Raw genomic sequence first — 25,786 nt, 5'->3', positions numbered from 1 at the left:
GGCTGCTAATAACACATCCGATGTTGGGACCAGAGGAGCCCAAAACCTTTGGACCCTTGGATCTAGTTAACTCAATATGGCAGAGGAATGTTTGTGCTCTTCTCTCTCTTTAGTCTTAACTCTGTCTGTTTTCTTTTCAGGCTTATGTGTCTCTTTCTCTCTCTCTCTCTCTCTCTCCATCTTGCTCTTTTTCTATTTCTGTGATCCTGGATTTTTGGTAAGAGAGGAAGAAGAAAGGAAAAAGATAAGGTGGATACAGGTGGCAAAATGTTCTCTTCAGGACTAAATTAGTCCTTTGATCCTTGAAGGCTCTGGGCCTAAAAGCAGTCTGAAACTCCAAGTCATGCTGGGATACACCTAGACAGCACACACTTGTCATGTGTATTATGAGGGGGTGCAATCTGTGTCCACACCTCACACATTTTTTGAAGCCCAAAGCCTGCTTTTCCAATGCTGGGTCAAAAAGTCAAACACACACATACAACAGATGACAGCAGAAAGAATCTGTATAGTAACTAGCACTAGATATAAATATGGGGATAAAACTAAATAATAAAAGCTAATTTTTTTTTTTTTTCTTTAAGGAAAGGGTAGGAAGAAAAATGGCAGTGGAAAAAAATGGGTACATTAACTAGAACAACCACATGCAAGAGGAATAGGTATCAAAAAAATGTAAGAAACCCTACAAGGCAGAAATCTAATTTTATTCTTAACAAAAAGACCTAGACATGGCAGTGGAAAAGGTAGAAAAAATATTGAACAGTACTTATCAACATTGGAGCTTCTGAGATCACTTCTGAAGTCTGTCATGGCAAACAAGATCTGAGGAGAATCAGTGAGGGCAGTGCATTATAGGAGAGGAGGCAGAGCTTCGGAGTTGAAGAGTCTGTAGTGATGGCCATGAATTTTATCAGATGCATAGACCCATAGGTTAAGGCTGACAGAAAAGACAACATTAGATCATACCTTGTGATTTCTGAATGAAAACAATCTGTTCACGGTCATTTTGTGGGGAGTATTCACAATGTCTTAATTAAATGCCATCTTTCACAGAAATAACTTGACACTGAGATACTGTAGCCATTCTGAAAGCGATGGTCCCAGTTATATTACAATACATTTTTGTTAAATTTTACTCATTTGTTAACTGGGAAAATGAACTAGATTTCAGACCATATTTAACTAAAAGAGCAAGAGTAAATTTATTTATTTATTTTGCATTTGTTAACCGAGATAGTCCATCTGAGCAAAAGTCCCTTTTCAGTGGAGGCTTGGGGAGAAAAGCTCCACAATACTGGACAGTTCAGCCAGTATGCTTTTGGAAGGTGGGAGCAAACTGGAGCACCTAATGAAACACCCCAAGAATATACAAATTGCACAAGAGCAATGGCTAAAGGTCAGGATTGAAATCCCATACCCAAAAAATATGAGGCAGATAGCTTAACTTTTGAGCCACAGAGTGCAGACTTAGCTTTGATTAGCCTTTATAATTAAGTGATTAGAAGCTACTGATTATTTTAAAGCCAGATCACTAAACAGGATGTGAAATGACAGTATTATATGGGTTACTTGATTCCTCCCCAAGCTTAGAACCAGGAAAGTTTAAGAATGGATCATTAACCTTGATACAAGATGCTCACCAGAAATGACAATGCAAACTGGAAAATAGATATTCTGAGATGCAGTTGAAAGGGAAATGCTGCTTATATGACTGTTGAGAGGGATCAATGTCCTTTACAGCAAAAAATGTTCTTTAAGCAACCGGTTTACTATTTTAGGTATTGACTGAACATGGATCTTGTATTCCTTGTATAATTAACATGTTAACCACAACCTTTATATATGAAATACCACAATCTCCTCATGGCAAGCTTTGTTAGGATATGTGACAGTGGAATGAGATCTAAACACAGACTAGTTTAATACAGCATTATTTCATTAACAGATGGTTAACAACAAAATCCGTCTCATTTTCTCCATCAGTATATGCCCTCCTGCCAATATCACTTCAAATAAAAGTTACATAACATGAGCAGAGCAAATAAACTGTACAAAGTATGTATAACATTTCAAGACAAATCGCCATTCACCTGACAACGTAATTCAGGATGAAAGAATACTGAGCAAACAGTTCTTATCCATTCGATAACCTTAGAAACAGCTGGCAGCATTATTCCTTTTGATATAACAACTTAGCACATGAAGCATTTCTTATTTTGTTTTCTGAATGAAATAACTTAGCAGAGTATGACATAAAACAAGTGCCAGAGTTGACACTGGTGTGTTAATATTTTTCTTCTGCAGTGTACTTTAGGTGAGGGTTATGTAAACAGATGCTTTTTCCTTCAGTTGCCTCAGGCACAAATGACAGCTCCAACTCCCTGAAAGAAAAAAAAAGAAAAAAAGATTTTAACAAAACCAAATACCTCCTTAACATTTACTTTATGTATTCTAAAAGTAAGTTTTTGCCTAGAGTTTGGTTCACTTTTGATAATAACCAGATGAAACATGAACATCTGAGGATTCCTGCTTCTTTGAAAGTAATTACATTATAATTTTAATGGAACTCCTCCTAGGTTAGTAAGGACTTAACTTTCCCCTTTGTAAAGAGCTGTGTATCAAGACTGTTGTATAACAAAGGAAGAGAAAAGTACAGATTTTTGTTGTAATTAACCTGCTCAGACAATACATGTTTTTAGGATTTGCAAAATTCAACAATTTTAATTACTATTTGTAATGCAGTCATATTTTCCTGAAAAAAATAATGTTTCACAAATACCTAGAATAATGGCAGCTGGTCTGTGATGGCAGAGGAGGAAAGTCAATGAATGAAACGATCATTTTACAACAAAATATCATTTTTATTGTGGCTTTATAGACACCACCTCACTAACATATACCTCTAATAGCTGTCTGCAACTCTGTTTTGCGTTTCATAACTGTTATCCATTGGCATCACATTAGGGATGACTCTGCTAAGGTGACTCTATGTTGCCAACATATCCGCTTTGTATTGTTTACTTACCCTTCATTCCACAATGATGTTCTCACACTGAACTCTTAAATAATACAGGTGGCATTATTTTGAGGGTATCATTACACATTAATGAAGACTTATCTTTCTACCTAGGTTGAACTGTCTTTGCTATGAATGGAGTTATTGCAAATGAAGAAATCCTTTTTAATGTAAGCAGATAGCACTGCCCAACTCTGTGGATCAGGAAGAACAATTCCTGGTTAAAGTTGAATTTGAGCTTCTGGAAGAGCTGGATGGAAAGTATGGTAGTGAGCATCCTGGGTTAGCTCATTCATACTGGTGTAAGAGAGTACAGATTCCAGTTGGCTAACCGACCCCATGCATGAAGGTGCCCTAAAATTGCAAGGACCAGAGATATAGAATGTGCAATCCCAAACCAGTGATGTAAGTTCTAGTAGCTAGGGAGTTGAAGCATGTACAAACAAGAGAAGGACTTGGGGTGCTTTCTTTTTATGAGTTTGCTTCTGTTTTCCACAAGTGGCAGAGTTTTACCTTACTAGAAATGTTATAATTCCTAGGATGCCAGTGAGGGCACAAGTCACCTCCTTGGCTGCCTGAATGTCATCTCCAGTTGGCTCTTACCCCTGTACAGAGGGACACATGGCTTCAAGATGAACTGGAGTGGGTTAGATGTTTGGCAGGCATCTTGGCAAAAAAAAGTATAGAAAAAAGTGGTCAGCATTTTGTAATCTAAACAAAATGGATGCAGTAGATGGATACAGTTGTTAAAACAACAGAAGTCTACCCATTAGCAACTTCTTGAAGACTGTTGACAACACTGTTTCCTTCTTCTTGAGGAAAAATTGTGCAGGATGAATAACAGCCTATTAATGAACTCAGAGTACATTCAAAATCAAACAAGATTAATCATTAATTTATGAACAAGATATTATACACTCTTACAGAGTGCATATATATTTTTTTGCCTCTCTTCCACAAAACCATATTGATCCATGTCTAGCAATTTTGGCAACACCATTGGCATTCTTTTAGCTAGTACATACATAAGCACTTTATAATCATGGTTAAAATTTGAAATGGGACTACATGAAGCTGGGTCTGAAGGGTGTTTACCCTCTTTAGGTATTAAAGCCATCACAGCTTTCTTCCCAGATGTTGGTGCTTCCCCTCCTATTAAAATACTATTAAACAAAATTGTCTAGATCTTTATCACTTTCTTCCCTCCCAACTTTCAAAATCCTGCAGGAATACCATCTGTTCCTGGAGACTTTCCTGCAGACTGATTATATGTCACTGTTTTTATCTCATCTTCTCCCATCTTAATTATTAGTTGTTGAGCCTCAAATTCCTCTAATCTTAGCATAATGAAGTCTTCCATAATTATTTCCATTTGTGCTCTTTCTTGATGTCCACATTATTCTGCTTTATACAAATATTCATAAAATTTTTGAAATATCTAATATCTCTGCAGGATCTCCAGTTATTTTTTTTTTTGTAATAAGCTTTCAAAGTTTGGTGATGACACTTTCTACTTTCTGTCGCCTAAGTTATTGTGCTAAAAGTTTTTGTGGTCTGGAGTTATCAAAATATCTGCATAACAGCAAACTTTTAAAGTTGTGCATATTATCCTAATACTCTCTTATTTTCCTTTAGCACTCTGTAGGTGTGCATCTTCTTGTTCTTTGAGATTCCTAGTATTAGAAAAGTCTTTAACCTTTGTCCCATGCACACATTTTTTGTGCAAAAATCATAAACCGTTTAGATGTTATTGCATACCTGGGAGCCACACAGATGTCCTTCCACTGTTGCTTTATATACTGCCTTTCCATGTTCTCATTCCAAGCTTTTTAGCCTCTTCTAATTAATTCTTGCAGTTATTACATAGTATTTATATCTCCTACTAATTAGCCTTTCTTAACAGCAGCTTCTGTTCTAGACTAAACTAAAATCTCAACCAAAGCTACTATTTTACGTAACACTTCCTTATCCCTTTCACTTTGCTTTTTCTGTGTTATCAATCCCCAGTTTGGAAGACAATCTGTAACCTGCAGTCTGAACTTCAACACAGCCTCATCCCTCTTTATCACCTTTTCCCTCCACAGTTTTCTCCCAATACATTGATTCCATTGATAATTTTTCCAGTAAATTCCAGCCCCCTCTTTACAAGTTTCTCTGTCTCTACTTGCAGTAATTCCTATTGGTCAGACCTCCTTCCTCCATTTCTGTGTTGGCTCAGTTCTGTAATAATTTATGCTACTTTGCAAATATAACATTCTGTATGGTTTTGTTATTCTCCTTAAGGGTCTGCATTCAAATCCTACTCTGCCATGATTTCTCAAATCCACCCATGTTTCATCAACATGCCTTTACACTTTGACTGGTAACCTGCTTGTGTATATGAGACTTAACTGCATAGCTCTAAAGTATTCCTATAAATCAGGTAATCCCAAATCAGCTTTTTCTATGGGGAAAAGCAACTTATTACACTTAACTCTTATCATCTTCTCTTCCCAAATAATTTTCTTAAACACAGTTTCTCTACTGGTTGATAAAAATATGCCTGACCAGATTATAATTCTAAAAGGGACAGGAAGCATCTTCACTACTTGTAACATATTATCTATAACCATAATTAAGAGCTTCCAACTACTCAGTTTTTGTCTTATTTTATATATTTTGTTTAGCCTCTTCCCAGATGTACTTAGCTGTCACAGAATCCTTTTTAATCGGTACACCTAAATACTTCATCTTATTATATCCCCATATGTATGGGTACTTCTGAACCAATTCATGTGTGGGAAGACAGTTTACCTCTATAGTCTTTATCATTTATTTTATATCCTGAAAATATTTAGAACTGTCTTAATATTTCACAACACTGAAATGTACTTTTCTGGATTTATCAAGTACATGATAACATCACCTGTGAATAATGCTACATTTTCTAGACCACCATACTAGTTATGTCCTTGAGTTTGTAGGTCCTTTATTACCACTGCCAATATTCTAAATATAAAGAAAATAAGAAAAAGGAAAGATGAAGCTCCTTCCTAGGTTTCCCCCTATTCTAATACAGCTTTTCAGACAGGTACTCCCCCAACCTACTTTTTGAGCCCCTTGCCCTACTCATAAAATCCCAGCTAAATGCCTTCTGTGCATCAAGACCCACCAACAGCATTTTTTTTCTTATACTCTGCTTCACTCAATCATTGTGCTATTAATATTGTCAAATGTTTGACTCCCTTCCACAAAACTGTCATGTCTATCTCTCTCTCTCTCTCTCTCTCTCTATATATATATATATATATATATATATATATGTGTGTGTGTGTATATGTATATATATATATATATATATATATATATATATATATATATATATACTAAAACAACCGAAAAAAACTGAAGAAAGTTATTAAAATATATACACACACAGTTAGACATATACATGTTGGCAAAACCTTTGCCATCCTACTAGCCAGTACAGACAGACACATTATAATCGTGATTTAAGATACCAGTACTATCTCTCCTTTTAATCTACTGTCAAATAAATCCTTCCAAATCTATTTCAGTTTATTCCCTCCTAACTTCCAAATTTTCACAGGAATATAATATGATCCTGGAGCCTTCCATGTTGCTTGATTATACATCATCATTTTTATCTTACCCCTTCCAAGCTCATCTAGTAATTCTTGAGCCTCATCTTCCTAACTTTGGCATAGCTAAGTCTTCCATATTTCTATTTGTGCCTTTTCAAAGAATTTCTGAAATATTAATACCTCTACAGGATCTCTAGTTAGTTTTCTTGTCATAGGCTCCCTAACAACCTTTGTTATTTTCTGTTGTCTAAGTCATGATGTGAAGAGTTGTTATGTTTTAGAGTTGTATCAAAATACTTGCTTAATAGTAACCTTTCTAAACATATACATATTATATATCAATATATATATATATATATATATATATATATATATATATATATATATATGTGTGTGTGTATCGAAATACTTTTTCTTTCACATTTTAAGCTTCATTTTCATTTTATCCTATTACCTAGCTATCCCTTCTGATGAAATATCAATCTACCCTAATAATTTAATTTCCACTACAAATTCCTTACATTCCCCTTATTTTAACAAATAAGTAGGAACCTTTGGTTTTACTTCATTGCACTTTACTGGGGCATCTGATGTGTCCTCAAAGCTTTTTATTAAATACCCATGCCCAAATAATATGTAACTTTCTATCCAGTCTAGCCCAGTAATTGAACCTTGTGGTAAACCCTTCTTCCTCTTTTTACATGATGACCTTATTGGATCTTTATATGCCCCAAAAATATAGAATTATGTAGCTCTTTGGACATCAATTTTATAAATCATGAGATGAGGACAAGAAATTATCTTTAATTACAAGATTATGTTAATATATCACAGTTTTTTTTTAGTGTTTTTCAGTTACGTCTATTTTTTTCCATTTTTAGTAACATATCACAGTTAATTAATTTACAATATATTGAAGCCCAAATACTAAGCTAAATGGAAAGCTCTAATGTTTAGGGAAATGGGAGCAATGTATCTTATGAATAGAATTAGAATTTGGCAGCAAGCACCAGTAAATGAAAAAAATATACAAACACTAGATAGAATCTTTTAAAGGAAAGAATATAAGGATTGGCAATTTGAGATGCAGCCAATCCATTTGGGAAGGCAGCCTAGAGGAATAAATATGTTAACTGCTAAGGGATAGTTAAATTCCAGAAGACTATTTTACTTTTACAAAAAGTTAAGAAGTGTGTGTGGGGGGGGGGAGGGATGACATGGTATGGCTTGGAACATATCCGATCACACAGAAAGAAGTGTTAAAATACAGGGGTCTTCTGAGTATTTTATCCCAATATGACAGACTAGCCACCTGTGAAAAAAGGAAGAAACCAGAGTTAGTTTCCATTTTCCAGGAGTCAAGGTCCCAAGAAATAAACAATGAACATTTAATAGGGAGAATTTATTAAGCACTGATAAAAGATTTATGAGAAAGTAAGAGGAAATCCTCTGTCTTACTGGAAGAATCTTTTAGGTGTGGATATGGATATGCAACAATGGGACTAAACATGCAAGGTGCTTAAACAAACATCTAGAATTAGGAAGTTTAAAATGTTTTGCTTGAAAGTATTTGCACCAATACTTTTATAGCCCTGTGAGATTACACACAAGGTTACCACAAGTGAGAGAAACATGTTGGAAACTTGAACAGAATCAGGTAGGAGAGTGGGATCATAATTTTTGGAAGTCCCCCAAGCTAGAAAGGTACAAACAAATTGCACAGCAGTCATATCTACGGTTCTAGTGAAAGAAACAACACTGGAAGAAAATGACCTGCTACTTAGCTGGAGCAGGGACCTGGGGATCCCTATGCATGCACAGCTGCTGGGAGTAGGGACCTAGGGATCCCTACACATGTACACCTGCTATGAGCAGGGCCATAGGGATCCATACACATGTACACCTGCTAGGAGCACGGCCCCAGGGATCCCTACACATGTACACATGCTAGGAGCAGGGCCATAGGGATCCCTATGCATGTACACCTGCTAGGAGCAGGGACCTAGGGATCCCTACGCATGTGCACCTGTTAGGAGCAGGAACCTAGGGAACCCTATGCATGCACAGCTGCTAGGATAGGGACCTAGGGATCCCTACACATGTACACCTGCTATGAGCAGGGCCATAGGGATCCATACACATGTACACCTGCTAGGAGCATAGCCCCAAGGGATCCCTACACATGTACACATGCTAGGAGCAGGGCCCTAGGGATCCCTACGCATGTACACCTGCTAGGAGCAGGGACCTAGGGATCCCTACGCATGTGCACCTGCTAAGAGCAGGGACCTAGGGAACCCTACACATGTACACCTGCTAGGAGCAGGGACCTAGGGATCCCTACACATGTACACCTGCTAGAAAAAGGGACCTAGGGATCCCTATGCATGTACACCTGCTAGGAGCAGGGATGTAAGGAAATACTGATGCTGTCCCATCAAATGCTTAACACTTGGAAGGTCAAGTCATGCAATTAGCACAACCTTACCACAAATATACACTGAATGCCAAAACTCCCTCTAATCCTCTGGACCCAGGATCACGCGCTAACATAGGTCTGGAAGTAGGGCAAATTTGAACAGTCAGTAGTAGCAGTATTCAACAACCCGACTGTTGGTAGGCAGGGTTCATTCAGCACAACTCGACCTTCAGAGTGCCAAACATTTGATAGAAAACAAGTATTGACAATAAAAAGAGAGATAAAAAGTATGCAGCCCCCACAAAAAGAAAATGTGCTTAATATTCTTAAAGTGTCAACAAGCTGGAAAGGATACTAGAGAAACATAGACCTAGTAGATAACATTGTAAGAAAGTGGATCACTGGAAACTAATTTCGGAGTCAGGGTAATAGAAAACAATACTTAGTACAGAAGATATTAGGGAGCCATTGGCACTAGCTACATTATGGTAAGGGCACTCACTTCTTTCATTGACTCTGTCTAACTGGGAAGGATAACAACTATCAATATATCACTGTAACAAAGCTTTGATATTAACATCTGGATTTTGGCTGTGCCTAGCAGGTTAAGGAATACTGATAATTAGATTCTTAATTGAATGAGAAGGGCTAACCAAATGATGACTGATAAACACACCATGCATGAAGATTGCATATTTGTTCCTTATTTTTGAATACTGATGTAAATAAAAATTATAAAAATTCAAAAAAAAAATCAATGGCTGGTGGAAAAGACAATGTTGCCTAAGACAAAATTATTTTCAGCTTACAGAAGGAAGGTGAAGGAGATCGACTTCATTATCTTTAGAAATTAGAGTGATAATTTAGAAATATTCAAATTTAGAATACATTAAAAACACAAGGATAAGTTCACAGGTAGGTAGTAGGCCATCAGCCCAAGGGTCTATGTAAGCCTAGCCAACAAGGTTCTCTGGCTTATACCACCCATGAAAGTTATTTGCCTGTGCCCCTGTCAAGCAGAGCCACATAAGTGATCCCCGGGGTGAATTTCCTATTTCCCATCCACTCATCAAGATTTTTCTTGAAGAGTGCTATTGAGGAACTCTGCTTGACACAGATAGATAGGTAGCTTGTTCCAGAGTATGGGAAGTCTCTGGGACAGGAATAAAACATAATGGACACTATCTTATTGGAGTGCGGCTTTTAATGATCTCTGTTGGGTGATTTGGAACATTGGAATAGGATATAAATTCCATCTGAGTTCCTGCTGGTATATTCAAATCTTTTACTCCAAATATTCTCATCTACTTCTTTAGAAATCTAATTTCTTTTGTTACATTTTTCAATGTAGGTTCCCTAGTACATCCTCACTATTGCAAATCAGGTTCCAGTCCCCACCTTTTAATAACATTTGCCAAAAGCAAATTATTTCTCCCAAAATGTTCTAAAGCTCTATAATAGTGGTTTTAAGTGGAGTACAAATACATATCATTGTATTGTAATCTCCCTTCTCTGCTAGTAGCCCCTTATTACCACAAATCTATCATTCTTGTCTCTCTTTTTATCTTCTATCATTACTGGAGCCTCTCTTGCGTTCATTACCCCCTTTTGTTGTCCCTCACACTATGCTGAATATCCATTCTGAAGTTCTTTCTATGCCAAAGTCACATGCTCATTTCTATCCAAATTTGTCTAGTAAAAAGTTGCTATCTGCATCCTACACTTTTTAATATAATTTAGGAATCCTTGTTTTTTATCTATACCTGAAATTCTATAATATAATCGATAAGGCAATCATTCTGATAAGAAGCTATTGCATTCACATATTTGACCTGCCAGTCCTTTTGAATATATGCATCCAACTTGAAAATTACATGCCATATTAATGCTTGGCAGGCTGATCTGGTATGCAGTTTCCGCTTCTCGTCTCTGTTCAAATCCATACTACATTTTCCCAGACTGTGTGTGCTTCAATAAAACACTCAAGAAACATGTTAACCCCCAACCCCTTTTAACTTGCTTCAAACACACAGAACTCTAGACACATTTTAAAAAGGGAAATTACTCTAAAAGACAACTACATCCAAAGACTTCACCTACTTTAAAGTTAGATTTAATAATGCGGAAAACTCATGCTAGAACCTGTTCACTTATTTTAAAGTTAGATTTAATAATGCATAAAATGCATTCTAGAACCTGTTCCCCCTTGCGCAGATACCATTTCTCTTTGTCCTAGTTCTATTTCTCTCACAGATGTGAAAAACAACTTGCATAGTCTCAGCTAGCCTATGCTTAGCCTTAAGAAATAGTGCAGCAGCTACACTTAAACTAATAAAAGGAATTGTGCAGTCTTATATTTAATATAACTATTTGCAAAGGCATTCACTTCTCTCAGTATAAACCTTTCAGTTATTTCCAAAGTGCTTGCCATTTCCACTTTAAATACTAATCGTGATGTTTCTTATATGACTATAAAAAGAAAAACATGAGTAATGCCTTATACAGACATCAATTAGTATGCACTGGTCCATGAAGCTATACGTTTAGAATATTAGAAAAAGTACCTTGGGACCCAAGAGGTGGAGACTGGGAAAACCTAATAGAGTTTACAGAAGTCAATAAATCCACCTGGGTTGCATGACATGGTATCAATACATTCAGTATTAAAAATTAAAGCAATACGTTTATAGTATCCTATAAAGCAGAGTATAACAACAAACTCTGATTTTTAGATCACCTATGAATTATATTATATTATATATTATCCAGTTCATCTATTCATACACTTTTTGGTAATTTATTTACATATACATTTTTCTTATATTTTTATTATGCGTCAACTAATATGTTATTAATTATCTAATTATTAACAATTATGTATATATAAATATGAATGATTTTAAAGTATTTAACAGGATAGACTGCTGTATTTTAAAATATGCATTTTAGCATTTTATTGATTTGTTTTATGAATTAACACTCATTGTGCCTTTAAGGCAAACTGTATAAAAGGAAGTGATATGTGTGGAAATACAGATTCTGAAAAAGCTCAATTTTTGAATAAATGACATGTTTTAAATGTTCGTGCATTTTTCTAGCGTTTTTTGTACGAGACTACAATGGAGGTCATTCTTGGATGGTTTACTTTTTATCTACTCCCTGCTCTTTCTTTGGGGTTGGTGGTGTTCTTTTTGTGGGGACTAGTCCTTCTACACCGTCCACTGTTTGTATTGTTTAAGATTTTGAAAATCTGTTATCCCTAGACCCTCATACATTTATGTTTATGAAATTAAGGTCCTACTTCTTTAACCTCATTAATCTTTTGCAAAAGTCATTGAAGAAGTGGATAGAGGGTAAATAGTGCATGCAGCATATCCAGACCTGACCAAGGTCTTTGACACTATTCCCCATGCAAGCACGATTGACTTGTAAATCTGAATATTAACCCTTATATTGTGCAGTGGATAGATAACTGTCTGAAAGAACCCATGTGATTAGAGTTGCAGCTGCCACTTCTGGAAGCAAAAGAGATACAGTGATGTACCATTGGGCTCAATGTTGGGCCATCTCCTATCTAGCATCTATTTTTCAGACCTTCAGGCCAACACTCCAGTCCTATGATTATATACATTTACAGATGACTGTAAATTGGGTGTTGTCATTTGATCTTCCACTGACTTTCAACTGCTCCAACAGGGATTACATCATGTTAACAATGGGTGCAAGGACAATGGTCTCAAATTAAATGTTAAAAATGTAGCATACTTAGTTTTAGTAAACAAAACATTTTCCCATATCACACAGGTGAGTCACCCCTCCAATCAGACACTGTTGAATGGCATCTAAACACTCTTTTTAATAATTCCTTACTTCTTGGCCATCTCAGTAACAGTTCAGAAAGCCTTCTAGTTGACTCAACTAATTTCCAAAGGCATCACCTGTAGATCCAAAGTTATGAGACCCATTATTGAATATAACATCCCGTTTGGCATGTATCTGTCTAAACATATCAGTCAAAAAAAGACACCTCAGAAGTTCCTAATGAAAAGATCAGTGTCCTCAGAAATATTAGTCATCATGACAGACTGGCAGCCCTCTCTCTGTCCTCAGCTTCTAATAGACTCCTGCATGGAGATCTGGATATGGCTTTTTTTTAATTTTTTGGACCCCTTGGACTACATCATTACTAGTCCAGTACCAGTGCCCCATATCCATGTTGGGTCGGCTAGAGATACTCCTAGCCTTTCGGACTAGCACCAGTATCGCTGTGGCCAGTCATGGATCATGGAGTAAGTCCAGTATTGCTGGGGTGGGTCATGGATGCTAAGATTGCCCTGGGGGGTTGTCTCATCTGTGCTTCTATCCCAGGGGGATTTCTTGTTTATATCCTACCCACTCCCTTTCTATGCTCCACATGCTTCTCTGATCTAAGAAAGTTATTTCTTCATCTTTTATTTCCTGTTTTAGCCATGTTATAGTGACAGCAATGATGCCTGGGTTATAATGGGCTACCCATACATGGACTTCTAGTGATTTATTGGAGATGCTTCTAAGGTTTATGTTGAGTAGCTATAGTCCTGATGGTTTGAAAGGAGGATATGTGAAGGGAGATTAATAATTCTGGGGTATTGGAGAGAAATGTGAGGGATTAGTAGGACCTAGGTTGGGGTGAATGTCACCATTCAGTTTTAGGAGTAGTGTGTAGTGGCAATGGTAAGAGAGACTCTTATATTTACTATTATGTTTTATTTGTAGTTTAAGGTACATGAGTTTTTGCCAGCAGTATCTATTTTTAAACAGATGCATGAATGTAGCAAATAAGTTTGTGGTGACTGTAACACATTGCGTTTGGATGTGATCTAAGGGTGGAGAGGTGATGATGTGTGAGCATACTTCCTTATGGATCATAAGAAGTTAATAGGCTAATGGAACTAGGCCACATACAAGATTAGCCAAGTTCTACCCTTATTTCCATGCTCAGCCCCTGTCCAAGATGGACACTGGTTGAACCCCTCGGGTGAATCTACGGTTAGCCAATCATCCAGATTGCATTTGAAGAGGGACAATGAGATGCTCTATTTGACATGAAGTGGGAGTCTGTTCCAAATGTGTGGTAGCCTCTGGGAGACAAATATGTCTCTCCAGCAGGTTCTGTTGATGTTACATACCATGTTAAGGTCTTTAGAGTGAGTAACCCGTGTACCATTTGATTTGCAAACATACAGCATTTCCAATAAATCAGAGTCAGAGATTACCTTATATGCAAGGCAGACATCACCTCTGAGTAGTCTGTATGACATAGAATAAAGTGACACTGATTTCAGATGACCTACATAGGACAGGTGCTGAAGATCTTGAATTTTCCTTGTGAAGAACCTTTGTGGTCTCTCCAATTGCTGCAGCTGCTTGAAAAGGTACATACAAAAAGGGGCGTTGTACTCAGTTATTGGCCTGATGAGGGAAGAGTACAGAGAGGTTATAACTCCTTTTTTTCTCGAGGCAATGCCCTTACTTATGAGATAAGAATTATATAATTCCCTTCTTACCACTGTGGAGATATGGCAGTCAAAGGTAAGGTTGATGTCAACCTGTGTGCCCAGGTCTCTCACCACTGAGTCCATACTTAAGGTGTTGCTACTGATGTGGTAGTTAGTGGGAACATCACTCTTAGGAAAAGAGATGATAATACATTTTTTTTTTTGCATTGAGTTTAAGGCCATGACTTTGGCACCAATCATTTGTTTGTGTAAGACCCTCCTGTAGGATGTTGACATCATTTGGAGATTCTATAAATGCTCCCAGTTTGCAATCATCAGCAAACTCTGTCAGCCACAGACCTTTAGTTTTTCCTTGTACTTCAGAGAAATAGATTCCAAACAGCAGAGGTCACAGGGCTGATCCCAGTGGAACACAACTGGTTACAGGTGTGCTGTAGGAGGTGGATTCACCTATTTTGACATTCAATGAGCCAGCTAGTGACCCATCTAATGATATAAGGGTTGATACCTAGCTGGGTGAGTTTGTCAATAATGCCTGAGTGGGGGATGGTGTCAAATGCCTTGGCTAAATCTAGGTAGGCTGTATGCACAGATTTCCTGTCATTCAGGGTGACCGTCTCAAAGAAGCCCACTAGGTTTGACAGGCATGATTTCCCTTTGACAAATCCAAATAGAGTAGGGGCAAGTGTTTGGAGATTATCTACATCTTTGCTGATAATGTACATGATGATTTGCTACATGGCCTTGCAGATAAGGTTAGTCAGGCTAATAGGTTTACAATTCCTGATGTCAGGGGAAGCACCGCCTTTGTGCAAGAGAATAATGGTGGCCATTTTCCATTCAGTTGGGAAGAAGCTGGTGCTTAGACTATGATTGAAAAGACTACCCAATGGTGTTGCTAATTCTTGTTGGAGCCCATGTAGGACATAGCATGAAATGTTATCAGGTCTCATAGATCCTGTGTTTTTGGCCTTACTGAGGGTGTTTACAACCTGATCTTTAGACATACAAGGTAGGGGACAGGTGGAATGGATGTAATGGGGTACATGTGGCTGGGACAGGGGAGTAAAGTTTTCACAGAACTTGTTAGCCAACAGGTTAGCTGTGTCCACAGGCTTGGTATATGTGGTATCATTAACTACTAGTTCAGCACAAATCTGGATCTTTCATTTTAGGTTATGGATGTAACTAAAGAATGCCTTATGGCTGTCTTTAGTTGAGGAAGCTAATTTGGATTCATAGTTTGCTTTGGAGGACTTCACAAGAAGTCTTATTTGCCTGTTTTTAAGCTGAGGAGGGAGTGTTCCAGTTTAGGGCTCACTCTCTCTTAGTCTATTGCCAGGCCTTATGAATCTATAACTAGCAATAGTAGGATGTGATATAGGATAGTGGTAAAACGGTTATTAGTGGAAGTGTTTGATACAGCATTATGGAACTTTGGGAGTTACTGAGTAAATAGTTTGTTTTACTAGTCGGGAGAGAGTATCTGTTTTTAGCGGTAAGTACGAGGGAAGAGAAGGCTGGTAAGAGATGAGAGAATGAAGGAGAGAGATGTAGTAATAAAACTGTTGCATGCAACATCAGAGGAACTGATTCAGAGTGTACACGTAAGCAAGAAAAGAGAAACGATGTGCTAAGTAAGACTCAGTGATAGTGTTGGGTGATAGTTAATTAGTTAAATGGGATACTAAAACAAACTAAGTTTGTCTAAGTCCCTCTGTGGGTCTGTCAACCTTAGTTATATTGCCTGAAAACAATGACAACTTAATTTGTTCACTTTCCCATCTAAAGTTTCTTTTGTCTGAATCTCTGCTCCAAATTGGCAGCATTTCCAAGTAAGTGGTGAATAACAAGACAGACAGAGGGCACCCCCTAACTTGTGTCTCTAGTCATAATTGATTCAGAAAGCCTGTTGTTCCTCCACATATAACTTGAGTAAACTCCTGAAACTCTGATGGGAATGCCATCTTCTCCATTTCTTTGAATAAGAAACTCCAATCAGTTGTATCAAAAGTTTTTTTTCAGCATCAAGACCCAATAAAACAACTCTCCCTTCCCACTCATGACCATCTTGGAAAATCATTGTTCTTTTTACATCAAGAACATTTTGTAATTATGACTTAATACCAAGATGGGTACGTAGTAGGATGGCCAGAGAGGTTCCTTGCTTTCTCTAGGGATTACCACAATTATAGCCTGTTTTCACATTTTGGATTTCTCCTTATTAATCTTAACCAAATTGAAAAACTGAACTCCTTGATGTATCAGACCTTCACCCCCGGGTTTCCCTACCTCTAGAAGAATTTCATCTACATATGAGATTTATTTGAGACTGCTTGTTTCACTACCTTCAAGACCTCTTTATAGTATAGGGTTTCATTAACCCTTCCCTATGATCCAAACTTACTTTGGACAATTTTGCTCAATTTTAGAAACCCTCCAACCTGTCTAATGCCTTCACAAATGACATTTCACTGGAATATGGCATCATATAATAATCCCTAAAGACTCTCAATATCTCACACTTGTTTAATTTTAAATTCCCTTCTGAGTCGGTTACTCTATGTAATGCACTCTTCAGTTGTTGTTGCTGTCATTGTTGTCAAAGTTATAAGGGACATGGTGTGTTATTAAAAATAAAAACTTTAATGGCTACTTTTTGAAATTGCAGCTTCCTTTCCAAAATATGCCTAAAGTTGCATTTGCCTCTTCTGAACTTGTTTAAAACATGTATTTCTCATGTATTCGTATTTTTTGCATTTTCCATGTTACTTTATTCATCTGCCCCTTACAATCATCCCACGTCTTTACCTACTTTTCAGGATCCACATTTAAGCCTTCCAGTAAGGCATCCTTGCACCATTTACTGAAATGCTTAACCTGTAACAGAAATGTTGGGAAACTACATAGCCTGCTATTTTATTTCAAATGTGGGCTGATAACACCATGGCACCAGTTTTATAATGTTACTCTGTAAACACAAGTTTGTAGTTCACTAGGGCCTTATTAATACATGACCATGCATGGTGTTTATAAGAAAAATATGTATGATACTCGATCTTGCCTTAAGAAGGACCCATCCATTAGTCGCTTTTGTTTACAGTATCTAGCAAAAAAACTCACTGTGAATGTAACCCTCCTCAGCTCTACATCAACATCTGAAACTCACAATAACATGTTCTATTCCCCTACTAAAACTGAAGGCAATGACATGAAATAGCATATTCCACAGCATTATATACAATAAATTGGAAACTAAGTTGAATCCATGATGATCATATGACTGCACCATATCCCATCTTTACAGCACAGAATCCATCTGTTTCTGTTACTGCATCTACAGTTTTTACATGGCAGTTTTGTAATTTTAATGGTATAATCCTCCTTTCTTATAATAATAATAATAGTAATAATAGGAGATATATCTTGCCCAAGTAAATAGCCCAAACCATAAACATGATGAAGCAAAGCATTCCTCATATGTATCAAAATTTTAGAATACTCTCCCACAAGACATAAGACAAATTGTAAATCCAAAATACTTTAAAGCAAACCTTAGGACTCACCTCTTGGATTGCAAACTATAATCCTACCACTCAACTTTGCTATCTGTCCTTTATCTGTAGTGTCCTTTTTGGCTTCCCGCATTACTTAGCCAGACCTAGAAATTCTTACCAAACAATCAGATACATAGCAGTAATGCAATACACATATTCAGTACCCCTATTAACCTAAATAAAGTTCTTAACATTATCACAATACTTAAAACTGAAATATAACTCTAGAGAACATAATTATATCTAGGATATATTTAATTTCTATGTTTTTTTATATATACAATTTTTTAAGTGTATATGATATTTAAAGGAATCTCCACCCTAGAACTAAAAAAAATTGTTTTTTCACTCTGTTTCTTGGCCTATTTTAGCACCTCAAAATTATTCTAAGAACTTTATTTGTAATTTTAGCCTGTTTTCCACAATGTGGCTACCAATAGGGCTTGATGTATCAACGTGATCTTGTTTTCCCTCAACCCTTTCTCTTTCCTATAATACTTTGTATGACTCATGCCAGACATAAGGAAGTAACTTTGAATTCCCATGCCATTGACATATAATGGGATTTGTGAGGGTCACTGTTATTTTCTTTACCTTCTGTAAAAGGACTGCTTCTTTTCTGTTTCTAATCACTCTGATTTATGTTTGGCTCAAACCTTGTTTTACACAATATTTAGAAGTTATCCAGCTACAGCCAGAAAAGTAACTAAATTGCAAGACTTTGTTTAGTGTTTTCTTTTCATACAAAGCATTATGGGAAAGAGAAAGGGTTGAGGGAGAACAAGATCATGTTGATACATCAAGCCCCACTGGTAGCCATATTGTGGAAAACAGGCTAAAATTACCAATAAAGTACTTAGAGTGATTTTGAGGTGTTAAAGTAGGTCAGGAAACAAAGACAATGTATAAAAAAAAAAAAAAAAAAAAACTGATTTTTTTTTTTAGTTCTAGGGTGGAGTTTTCTTTTAACGTCTGCATTTTGCATTGTATTTTATTTTTATTTATTTATTTGTTTGTTCGACATTTGTTTACCAGGGAGGTCTGACTAGGCAAGTTGTCCATTTTCAGCAGAGGCCTGGGGAGAAAAGCTCCACATTTAAACAATATAAATATTACAAAATGTACAGCACTCAATACAACACAATACAAAGAGTCATCTGTTTGTTTTACAGAGATGATTTACAAGGAACAACACAACAGAGACATCTGTTCATTTCCACAGAGATAAATTAGCCAGGTATATATTAGGATTGTATAATAATTAGTTAAGGACAAATAATCACACTTAAAGAAAAAGTTTCTAAACAGAGTAAAGAATAGAGGAAATCAAATAGAAGTCACAATGTTAAAGTGTTGTAGATGCAGGTAGTATCATGGTTATTGTATGCTATATGTAGAGGATACAGAATAGAAGGCAGGAAAAAGGTAAGAATATTGGGAGAGGAGAAAGAAAAAGTAGAGAAACTTGCAATTTTTATAGCTGTGGGTGTGGCTATAGTAAAAAAAATATAGGGGGACTTAGGATGATAAGAGGGTTTAGGATGAGTGGATGTAAAGAAAAAGAGAGGTGTTGGGGAGAGAAGCCAAAAACTCTGTTCAGCCTGGTGATGAGCAGGGGCATAACCAGTTGTCTTTTAGATGAGTCTTCAGCAGGTTTTTGAACTGATTGTTGTTACTTGTGTTCATAATATTCTGAGGTATGGAATTCCATGCTTTAGAGAATAGAGATGTGGCTTGAGTAAAGACAGTCCCCAAAACTGTTGCTGGATTTTGTAACTTTTAGGAGTAATTTGTTAGAGGATCTTAGGAGTCTGTTATTGGTTTTGGTTTGTACTAGGTTGTGGAGGGCTGGACATTTATCAGATTGATAATGTGTGTTAGAGTAGGTTGGTTAAAGGACAGAAAATTGGGTTGCTGGAGAGCAACACAGTAGTGGCTTCTGTGTAGTAGGTTTGTAGCGAATTTGGCGATTTTGTGGTAGCACATTTCTAGTTTATTTAAGTCAATTTTTCTGAGGTTTGTAAGTACAGGGGAGGCACATAATAGTGTGGATAGTACATGGGTCCTGGTAATAGCTTGTCTGGATGAGTTGGCAAGATAAGACTTAATTCTATATAGGGAACTTAATTTAATGTGGGCTTTTTTGATAACAAATGATGTGTGCTTATCAAATCTCAAACTATTATCCGCTGTGACACCTAATAGCTTGGTTTCAGAGACTAGTTCTATCAATGTGTAGTTAGATGAGGTGATTTTAAAGTGCTGACCAAGGTTGTTGGTTTTGTGATGGTTGTTAAAAAAAGAAGTTATATACCTACCATAATGTTCCATGTTAGTTGTCTTCATCTCACCTTCTTTCTTGCTGGTTGGGATTGGAGCCAATCCTCGGCTGTTTACTGGCTCGAGGATACCCCTTATCCCATGATGCCTAGCGCTAGCTACCCAGATCTTGTTTGAAATAGCTAATCCCACACATAGCCAGAGAACCAACCTGTCCAAGCAAACAGGTTGAGCATACCTGTCATACTCTGTATGTCAGTAGAGGAAACAAACCAGAGAACACTCAGCCAGTGAAACCAAAACTCCTCTCGATCCAATAGGACAGGGGGACGGAGGGTGAGATGCAAGAAAGAAGGCGAGATGAAGACAACTAACATGGAACGTTATGGTAGGTACATAACTTCTTTATGTTAATTTGTCTATCTCACCTTCGTTCTTGCTGTTTGGGACAGTGTCCCTAGCACCAACAATCCTGGGTGGCTCATTGCAACAGACTCTTCAGAACAGTGGAACCAAAGTCAGCTCTGCACCTGGAGACCATATCTAGCTTGTAATGAGATATAAAGGTATGAGGAATTGCCCACGTAGCAGCTGAAAATATAGAATCCATGGGCAACCTAGATTGGAAGGCTACAGAAGTGGCCAAAGCCCTAACAGAATGACCTTTCGGTTTGATAGGCAACTCTTTGTTTCTCAATTGATAAATTAAAGAAATAATGTGAGACAACCACCTGGATAAGGTCACTTTGGAAACTGGGAGACCTTGTTTGCCTAGAGAGTAGGAAAGGAATAGTTGGTCTGACTTCCTTATATCCTTAGTCTTATGCAAGTAAAAACGCAATTGTCTATGAACGTCCAATTGGTGTAATTTGTATTCTGCCTTGTTGGTGTGGTTAGGGAAAAACACAGGAAGGTCTATAGATTGGTTTAAATTATTTTCTGAGCAGACTTTTGGAAGGAACGAGGGATTAGTCCTCAGAGCAACCCTGTCCTTATGAAAAAACAAGTATGGAGTATGAACACATAGTGCCTGAAGTTGAGAGATGCATCTGGCTGAAGTAATAGCTACCAGAAAGAGTGTTTTCCAAGATAGAAACTTAATGGAGCAGGACACTGCAGGTTCAAAGGGGGGCATGATTAAGGAGGTTAGTACCAAATTAAGGTCCCAAGGAGGAGGGAGAGTAGTCCCTCTTAAAAAGGCTTTACAGAGCTTATGAGACATAATGTTTGAATTAGACAACCCAACATAAAAGTTAGAAATGGCCGCCAATTGAACCCTCATTGTAGCAGAAGCAGACCCAGAATGAAAAAGTTGTGCTAGGAACTCCAAAATTTCGTGGACTGGGGCTGAAAAGGGATCTACATTCCTAGCCTCTGCCCAACAAGAAAAAAGTTTCCATTTTCTAGCATAAGTTTTTCTAGTTGTGGACTTGTGAGAGGAGACAATAATCTCACGCACGGCCGGGGAAATGCTGGAAAGCCTAGCTAAGGTTGGAAGTGGAGCAACCAAGCTGTGAGCTGGAGTGTTTGGAGGGATTGATGCAGCCCACCTGATTGATGAATCAGTAGGTCTGGAATCGGATCCAGAGTCCAGAGTTGATCGAGAAGGTAATAGTGCAGGAACGGAAACCATATCTGTTGAGGCCAGTAGGGGGCAATGAGGATCATTTTGCAACCCAGCGATATTGCTTTCTGTATGAGTTTCGGTATCAGGGGAAACGGAGGGAAGGCATAAAGAAGTCCCTGAGGCCAATCGTGGACTAGAGCATCTCTGGGAGTGTGACCTGGAAGCGGAAGAAGGGAGAAGTAGTTGCTGCATTTGCTGTTGAAGAGGGTGGCAAAAAGATCGCAGCATGGCTGTCCCCATTTGCTGAAGATCAGATGAGCAACTACCTGATTCAGAGACCACTCATGAGGCATGAGAATAGCTCTGCTGAGCTTGTCCGCTATGACACTGGACCTCCCAGGGATGTGCGTCTCAATCAGAAATCATTGGGAGGAAATCACCCACTGCCAGAGTCTGAGTGCTTCTCGACATAGGGGGGTAGGACCTGGTTCTGCCCTGTTTGTTGATGTACCACACCACTGACATGTTGTCTGTTTGAATTGCAATGGTCCCAGAAGGGAGAGAGTCCTGAAGAGCTTGCAACGCTAGGAGCACGGCTCTCATTTCTAGAACGTTTATATGCAGATGGTACTCGTGAGGCTGCCAAGTGCTTTGGACTGTTCTGCCCCGATAATGCCCCCCATCCTATCAGGGAGGCGTCTGTGGTCACTGTGGCAACCGGAGGGGGCTGAATGAAGGGTCTGCCCTGAGTCACTAGTGGGGAGACCATCCACCAGGAAAGGTGCCTTCTGCATGCTTCTGTACTCATGGTCATGTGAGACATGGGCAGCTGTTGGAAAGACCACTGTGTGGACAGAAGCCACTGAAGGATCCTCATGTGAAAGCGGGCCAGAGGGATCAGAAGAAATGTTGCTGCCATGGAACCCAGAGTTTGAAGGATGAACCTGACTTGGATCCTTTTGCTCTGCATTAGAATTTGGACTTGCTGGCGAATTGTAGACACCCTTTCTGGCAGTAGCCTTGCGGACATGTTCCTTGTTTCTAAGTCTGCTCCTATATAGGTGATAGATTGACAGGGCAACAAGCCAGATTTTTCAAAGTTTATTGTAATGCCTAGCTGGGAGCAGATTGTGATTGTGTAGTCCCTGGCTTGCAGAAGTTGATGCCTGGTAGTAGCAGTGAGGAGCCAGTCGTCTAGATATGGAAACACCTGGAATCCTTGATGTCTCAGGTGAGCCGTGACCACTGCCATACATTTGGTGAAGACCCTGGGGCTGTGGTGTGACCAAAGGGCAGAGCTCTGAACTGGTAATGACTGGCTCCCAGCCGGAAGCGAAGGAATCTCCTGGAGCGCCTGTCCATTTTGATGTGGTAGTACACATCCTAAAGATCTATGGAGCACATCCAATTGTCCTGACCCAGAAAGGGTAGAATGGACTGTAGCGTGACCATCCAAAACTTTGTTCTTTGAACAGACTTGTTTAGTCTGCTGAGATCCAGAATCGGTCTCCAGTCCTCTGTCTTTTTTGGTACCAAACCTTGAGTAAGTTCCGGATCTGTGTTGGTCTGCCAGGACTTCCTGGATGACTCTTTTTTTCTAGAAGTTTTGAAACTTCTATGACTGCTTGGTCCCTCAGATTGGGTGGAACATCTGGAAGGGATTTGCTTGACGGTAAGGGGGGTTGAGAGAAGGGAATTTTGTAACCTCCGGATATAATTGACCATACACATTTGTCTTGCATTAAATTTTGCCAGGCTTTTGGGTACAGTGAAAATCTTCCCCCGACTACCTCCAGAGGTGGGCAGCTGGGCAACCCTTCAGGGATGCTGAAAGGGCTACTCAGAGAAGGATTCTCTGTTGCTCTGGTTCTGCGGACCCCCTCTGCCATGAGGGTGGCGTCTGTTATTGTTTCCCCCTCTGCCCCTGGAGGAAAAATCGCTGTGTGTGTCAGTCGAGGCTCACTGGGATTTTTGGAACCACATTTTACCGCTCTTCTGACCCTTGGGGGTATGGTCTGGAAGGAGTGGAAAAATGGACTCCCACGGCAGAGAGAGTCTTGCCTTCTTGCTCACATCTAGTCAAAGTGTCTTTCACCTGTGGTCCCAAAAGAAAGGAACCATCAAAGGGGGTATTGGTGAATGACGCTCTAAAGGATTCCGCAAAGTTACACAGTCGCATCCATGCATGTCTCCTAAGGGCCACACTCATACCTGCAGCTCTACTTGCACCATCAGCCGCATAGGAAATGAGCCTCATAGAGGAGTTGACTACAGAATTAAGGGTAGCCAGCTGGGAAGCCACTTTAGCTTGAGCCCCCTCAGCTGATAGATCTTGAAGGTTATCTCCGAGCTCTTTAAGGAGATCCCTCTGAAGCCGGGTAAAATGGCATAAGTAGTTCAGTGACCTCATAACAAAGGTCGCTGAAGCAAACATTCACTTCCCCGTATCTGTCCATGGTCCTAGACTCCTTGTTAGGAGGATGGACAGACGAAGAGGTTTCCGCTAACTCTTTTTTGGTGGCTGCTGCTACCACCATGGCATCAACAGGAACACCTTTGGTAAGGAACTGCTTATCATGGGGTGCTGTGATGAACTTGCCAGGTCTCCTTGGAGTTGGTTCCACTGTATCCGGGGCTGACCAAGCCTTTCGAGCTACCACTGACATAAGTGGATCAAAAGGCGGAGAAACCCAGGAGGTGGAAGGTCGGGAACCGAACGTATCCAGGAATACAGACTCATCCTCGGTAGGGGCTAGAGGATTCCAGTTCCCCCTCTGCTTAAGCATTTCTAGGATGTCCGAAAAGGAAACATCTTCAGAGGGGGATCTCGGGGACCCTTCTGAATCATCTAAGTCTGTATCAGAAGTGACAGACTCAGGGGAGTCAATGTGCTTCCTCTTGCACTTCTTCTTACAAGGGGGCTCCTCTGAATGATCAGGGGAGGCCTCAGAAGAAGAGGAAACACCCAATGGGGTAACCTGAAGCACCGGTTCCCCACTCTTGGGGTCTGGATGAGGAGCAGAGGTTGGCACAGCCACTACAGGGGACGGAGCCGATGGGGCCGATAGTGGAGCTGACTCAGTGGCCAGCACACTCCTCATGACATCGAAGGCATCCCTGCCACGATGCAGAGAAGGCTCCGGTTCCGACGAAATCGGAATCCTTCCCCGCACCGAGGGAGACGGCTCCGAGGCAGATGTAGGTGCCGAGCTCACCTGCGCTGAAGCCCCGAGAGAGAGAATGGGGACGGACAAGGGTCCAATGCCACTTGCCCCCTCGGAGCCGAAGAGGGAGCCCCGGAGCCCAGATCCTTCGATGGATGGCACCATTGAGGGAATCGGAGCCAATGACGGAACCAAAGAAGATAGAGTTATCGGAGCTGATGATTCCACTACTCGAATCCCAATGAACTCCAGCTCCGAGCTCAATGGAGTTGGAGGAGGAACATCGATAGAAGTGGATGGAGCCATCACTGGTTGAGGAGGGCTGGACAACATCTTGGCAAGTGCCTGCAACTTTAGCAACCCACTGACCACTCTCTCCATGTCGTGATCTGTGAGCCTAGACGATCGAGAGGAGTGAGAAAATCTGTGACTGCGCTCGCTCTGAAGCAGGGGAGACTGAGGAGCCGAATGTATTGATTCCAGAGAAGGGGATCTCAGCCTCTTGTGGGTCCGCAAAGGCTCCTAAGTTTCTGATGGAGCCGACGGGGAGGTAGTCTTATTGGTTCCAGCCAGAACCAAAGCAGCAGGTAGAGTCTGAACCAAAGACGGCTCCGAACTTGGAGGCGACGATTTGGTAGATTTAGGGGATTTTACAGGCTGAGTCTTGGCCAGTGAATCCTGGGGCTTTAAAAGACCCCTAA

General features: G+C 39.3%; 1 protein-coding gene across 9 annotated transcripts in view; it reads right to left on the bottom strand.

Moving 5' to 3' along the window:
• Window positions 1-1,747: 1,747 nt before the first annotated feature.
• DPF1 (double PHD fingers 1) overlaps window positions 1,748-25,786 on the bottom strand; it is a 1,255,311-nt gene continuing 1,231,272 nt past the window's right edge. For 8 of the 9 annotated variants that reach the window (XM_044080027.1, XM_044079637.1, XM_044080109.1 and 5 more), the window contains one exon: window positions 1,748-2,381. In XM_044080027.1, coding sequence (XP_043935962.1) covers window positions 2,311-2,381 — 71 coding nt within the window. In that variant the 3' untranslated portion in view covers window positions 1,748-2,310. The remainder of the gene's footprint in view (window positions 2,382-25,786) is intronic. The other variant, XR_006365852.1, reaches the window with a different exon arrangement.

Source organism: Protopterus annectens, chromosome 1.part0 (genome assembly GCF_019279795.1).
Source record: "Protopterus annectens isolate FY-2018-M chromosome 1.part0, PAN1.0, whole genome shotgun sequence".
NCBI classification, from domain to species: domain Eukaryota; kingdom Metazoa; phylum Chordata; order Ceratodontiformes; family Protopteridae; genus Protopterus; species Protopterus annectens.
This window is presented reverse-complemented; position numbering and strand designations above follow the sequence as displayed.